The sequence below is a fragment of the Miscanthus floridulus genome, chromosome 3 (assembly GCF_019320115.1).
Source record: "Miscanthus floridulus cultivar M001 chromosome 3, ASM1932011v1, whole genome shotgun sequence".
NCBI lineage: Eukaryota > Viridiplantae > Streptophyta > Magnoliopsida > Poales > Poaceae > Miscanthus > Miscanthus floridulus.
In genome coordinates, this window is record NC_089582.1 from 84131896 (window position 1) to 84137264 (window position 5369).

The 5369-nt window shown below is 39.2% G+C and overlaps 1 protein-coding gene across 1 annotated transcript; it reads left to right on the plus strand.

The window, feature by feature from the left end:
* The first annotated feature begins 203 nt into the window (after window positions 1-203).
* Window positions 204-3624, plus strand: LOC136543958 (bZIP transcription factor 29-like). The gene is made up of 5 exons (XM_066536267.1): window positions 204-379; window positions 529-565; window positions 764-849; window positions 3002-3136; window positions 3528-3624. Exons 1-5 carry the CDS (start codon window positions 204-206, stop codon window positions 3622-3624), a joined length of 531 nt encoding a protein of 176 aa, XP_066392364.1.
* The last annotated feature ends 1745 nt before the right edge of the window (window positions 3625-5369 follow it).

The following is a 5369-nucleotide window of genomic DNA, read 5'->3' on the forward strand; positions in this document are numbered from 1 at the left end:
AGCAGCTACGACCAGAGCATGGGGAGCAATGTTGCAGGCAGCTGGGCAGCCATGCTGGCATTGGCCAACAAGTTCGACATGATGAGCATTGGTGGCAGCAACAGTAGTGCTGGGGCAAAAATGCCCCACAACTACGGCTCCGTATCTGTGGAAAACTGCACTGCCGTTGTCCGAGTCATGCCAAAGCTGAAACTTGGGAGTACATGGATAGACCTGGGTTACCACCACGGTCGCCAGCTCTTGGAGCTAGCGCTAGCAGCAGCATGTCACAAAGGGGCTACACCAAGGAGCACTTCTTCTCTGAGGTCGACATGGAGACGATCAATAAGGACAACCGACTCAAGGATCTCGTGAAAACAGATCCTAAGAGGGTCAAGAAGTATGTTCGTATATGGATTTCCAATATCTCAAGTTCAATTTTGAAGTGGCCATGCATGTGGGGTACATATTTATCAAAGTGCTCAACCTTCTAGTTTTGCCTCTGATGTTCTTAATTTCCTTGATTTCAATTCTTGTATAAAATTGCAGGATTCTCCGTAACCGGGAATATGCGGCACAGCTGAAGGTGCAAAAGGCAAACCACATCCAAGACCTTCAGCGCCGGGCTGATGCACTAAAGATGTAGTGCAGGTCATTATCTCCACAAGTGCAGTCACAGCAGGTTTGTATTATAGTTGTGTGTCGACCACAACATCTAGGAGAAATAACATTTTTTCTTGAGTGACAATGTAGTTGTTGATATTTATATTATTTGTCTATCTAGGATATGCTTGATAACCTCAGGACTGAGAACCACGAGGTGCAAATAAAGTTAAAGGGGCTGAATGAGCAAGCCAAATTTGAAACAAGGTGAGCTTGTTCGTTATTGCCTTGTAGTCAAGGGTGAATTCATTTAAGTTTAGATCTTGTAGTGTGTTAGATGGTGGTATGCATGCTTTGCAAAAAATATATACAATTCAATAGCTTAGACTTCTTTAAGTTGATGAATGCATGATGGATGTCTCTCCTCATCAAGTCTGTTTAGGTTTTGGATTGCACGTCTATAAGGTTTTATTTGCAGCGTGTTGTGTATAGCAAAAATGGGTCATTTCCTTGAGGCTCACTTTGTCCTTCCCTTTACTTGGAGCTCCAACACAGCAAAAAACTAGATAGACACATGGGTATATGGATGAGCAATCTCTCTGTGCGTATTTTCTTCGATGTTTATAATGTTTGTCATACATTTAATTGTGGCATCGTTTTGTGGGTACTATTCTTAGATTTTCAAATTTGTAGTTGAGTGTGTTGCAAATGTTTTTGTTACAATGGCTATTACATTTTTTGAATTAATCATTTATAAAATACTCTTGTTTGTTGCATTACCTTGAACATAATGGCAACAATAATTCAATAAACTTTATTTCAAGTTTTTTGCAAAGATCAGCAGCCCCTCAATATGTCAAAAGGATCAGGGGGAGGGGGTTATATGGACAACACAGATTTATATTATAGTGTCACAAATACTTACAATAGTAAGTTACAATATTTTTAGAACTATATATATTTTAGCTGATGTGTTACTGTTTATCATTTTTTTTAAATCATGTTATATTTAATCTCCCTTGATCAGCTTGAAGTGATAGACTTATTCGTAAATTCAAATGATATAGCACTAACACTGCTAGACTGTGTGGCATCTGTTTGCTTCACATGTTTGACATCACACACATGTGGTGAATTAATTTGTGTAAAACTTGGAATTATGTGCTTGAAACATAATATGCTGAGTGTCATGTCGACTTTAATATTCTTTGATATATAATTTAAAAACATGCAAACAATCATTTATACACTATGATCTGCTTAGACCCTATATTAGAAATGTTGATCATAAGATCTGCAATTAATTTATCACTCAACGTTGCAATAATGTATGTAAGGTTTATTCATTGATTGGACATTTTCTCCCTAGATCAAAGATTGATACTCAATAAGCATCTACAAATGTTGGTAATGATGTGTTTTGTCTCCTTGATGAGCCTATTTCATCCATGTTTACAATATTTTCCCTTCTTATTTAAAAACTTATATCTTCAAATAATTATATAACATGGGATCACTATTCTTCATATCATACAGATCCAAATCACCGGTTGCAATCTGAGACCCAGAGGTTAACACTTCTTAAGCTCGATATGCTTTGTGCCAATGGCACACACAATCCAAAGAGCTCGCAGATGGCAGGTTGGAGTGCTTCATCCACCAATGGTTTGCACCAACTGATGGATTCCCATGCAAATGATCTAATTAGCTCACACCACCTTCAAGCACAGGAACACACAGCCAGAACAACAACCACATCAAACTATTGATGATGAGCTTATGGGTCAACCACAGCAGCCATGGAAGTTTTGATAATATTTATTTTTAGACATTTGATTTCTGGAAGCATACTTCATATTAAGAACTATTCTAGTAGGACTTTGTATGTGTGGGAATGATATTTATCCTTGCTATGTCTTATTTCGTTGTTTTGAACTTATTTTAGTTGTTTATTGTAGTTCATCTATTGTATATATTTTCTTTAGGTAGGAACTTATTTTATTTAATTGTTTCTAATTTACTTTGATGGGTTATTGCATTTATCCCAGTGCATGGTTATTCTTTATAATTACATCTTCTCTGGGTTGTACCCACTGCCAGCGGCATCGCAGCATTTCTCCACCTATATTTGTGGCACCTCTTCTTGGCAAGACCACCATTTTCCAGTCCTCTTCATCATGGTCGGCTGACCACGCACAACCATCGTCGGACTCAGAGCTGCCTCCATTGCGGCCGAGCCTAGAAATATGATAGTATGGTCTGCCGCCTTTTAGACACTTATCATGGTATGGTCTACCTAGCAGTAGCAGCATTCCCTGGAACTGTCACGGTTCCGTGCCCATGTATTCCTAGTTGGAGGAGCAAGCGTGCTAAAACAGCTGAGAGACCTACTTTCTCTGTGGTCATCTACTGTGAGCAGCAGCTATGACCAGAGCATGGGGAGCAGTGTCGCAGGCAGTTGGGTAGCCATGCTGGCATTGGCCAACAAGTTCGACATGATGAGCATTGGTGGCCGCAACAGTAGTGCTGGGGCAAAAATGCCCCAGAACTATAGGTCTGTATCTGTGGAAAACTGCACTGCCGTTGTCCCGGTCGTGCCAAAGCTGATACTTGGGAGTATATGGACAGACCTGGGTTACCACCACGGTCGCCAGCTCTTGGAACTAGCGCTAGCAGTAGCATGCCACAAAGGGGCTGCACAAAGGAGCACTTCTTCTCTGAGGCCGACATGGAGACGATCAATAAGGATAACTGACTCAAGGATCTCGTTAAAACAAATCCTAAGAGGGTCAAGAAGTACATTCGTATATGGATTTCCAATATCTCAAGTTCAATTTTGAAGTGGCCATGCATGTGGGTTATATATTTATCGAAGTGCTCAACCTTCTAGTTTTGCCTCTGATGTTCTTAATTTCCTCAATTTCAATTCTTGTATAAAATTGCAGGATTCTTCGTAACCGGGAATACACGGCACAACTGAAGGTGCAAAAGGTAAACCACATCCAAGACCTTCAGCGCGGGGCTGATGCACTAAAGATGTAGTGCAGGTCATCATCTCCACAAGTGCAGTCGCAACAGGTTTGTATTATAGTTGTGTGCCGAGCACAAGATCCAAGAGAAATAACATTATTTCTCGAGTGACAATGTAGTTGTTGATATTTATATTATTTGTCTATCCAAGAGATGCTTGGTAACCTCAGGACTGAGAACCGTGAGGTGCAAATAAAGTTAAAGGGGCTGAATGAGCAAGCCAAATTTGAAACAAGGTGAGCTTGTTCGTTATTGCCTTGTAGTCAAGGGTTAATTCATTTAAGTTTAGATCTTGTAGTGTGTTAGATGATGGTATGCATGCTTTGCAAAAATATATACAATTCAATAGCTTAGAGTTCTTTAAGTTGATGATTGCATGATGGATGACTCTCCTCATCAAGTCGTTTAGTTTTTGGATTGCACGTATATAAGGTTTTATTTGCAGCGTGTTGTGTATAGAAAAAATGGGGCATTTCCTTGAAGCTCACTCTGTCCTTCCTTTTACTTGGAGCTCCAATACAGCAAAAAAAACTAGATAGACACACGTGTATAAGGATGAGCAATCTCTTCGTGCGTATTTTCTTAGATCTTCACATATAATGTTTGTCATACATTTAATTTTGCCCGAACTTATATAAGAAGGAATGATGTACTGCATCTAATATTTAGTTGATGTGTTACTTTTTATCCATTTCTTTTTGTACTGCACCTAATATCATTCCGCAGAAAAAAAATCCCACACGTGTCAAATTGATGAGTGCAAAACTTTGAGTTATGTGTTTGAAAGAATTAATATACTGTGTCATATCTACTTTTTATTCTTAATAAAAAAATGCAAAAATGATCTATACACTTTGATATGCTTAGTCCCTATGTCCAAAATGTTGATCATAAGACCTGCAATTAATTTAGGATTCAATGGTGCAATAATTATGTATCAGTTCTTGATCGATTGGACATTTTCTCCTGGTTCAAACATTCATACTCCCTCCGGTTTCATAAAGAATGTCGTTTTGGACAGCGACATGGTCTAAAAAAACAACTTTGACCATTACTTTTTGCTATAAAATATTTATAAAATATACTCAATATATACTTTTATAAAACTACATTTCAAGATGAATCTACTTACGTCAATTTCGTGTTTTCAAACTTAACCTAAAAGAATTTATTTGTACTCAATTTTTAAAATGTTGGACTTAAAACAACCCAAACGACATTCTTTAGAGACTGGAGGGAGTATTCAGGACCCAGCGCTCTAAATATAATTTAGAGCGCCGGCGGAGCGCGGCCCAACTCCGGCGTGGACTGTCAGTAGGGATGAAAACGGTACGGATATTTTCCGACCGTATTCGAAACCGAATCCGTTTAGAGGGATTGAGATCTGTCCGTATCCAAGTTCGGATATCCAACATCCGATACCGTATCCGTATCCGAATACTCAAATCACATATTTATGATGTCGTCCGACATAGTTAACACTATTCGTATTCGAATTCGAATTCGGACAAAAATATGAAAACAAATGTAATATCGGTGATATATGTATGTATCCTATCCGTTTTCGTTCCCAGCTCCCAGCCACGCAGAACGTAAGATATACTACTATGCAACCGTAATGTTGTAGAATCCCACTCCCACTACCGTATATAACCGATACCCATTCCTAATTCTCATTATTTCCTCCCTTTTATCTCTCCTCATTTCCCCCGATCTGTATCTCGCTCGATACTGGTGGCGGCGCCCCCTCCCTCCGC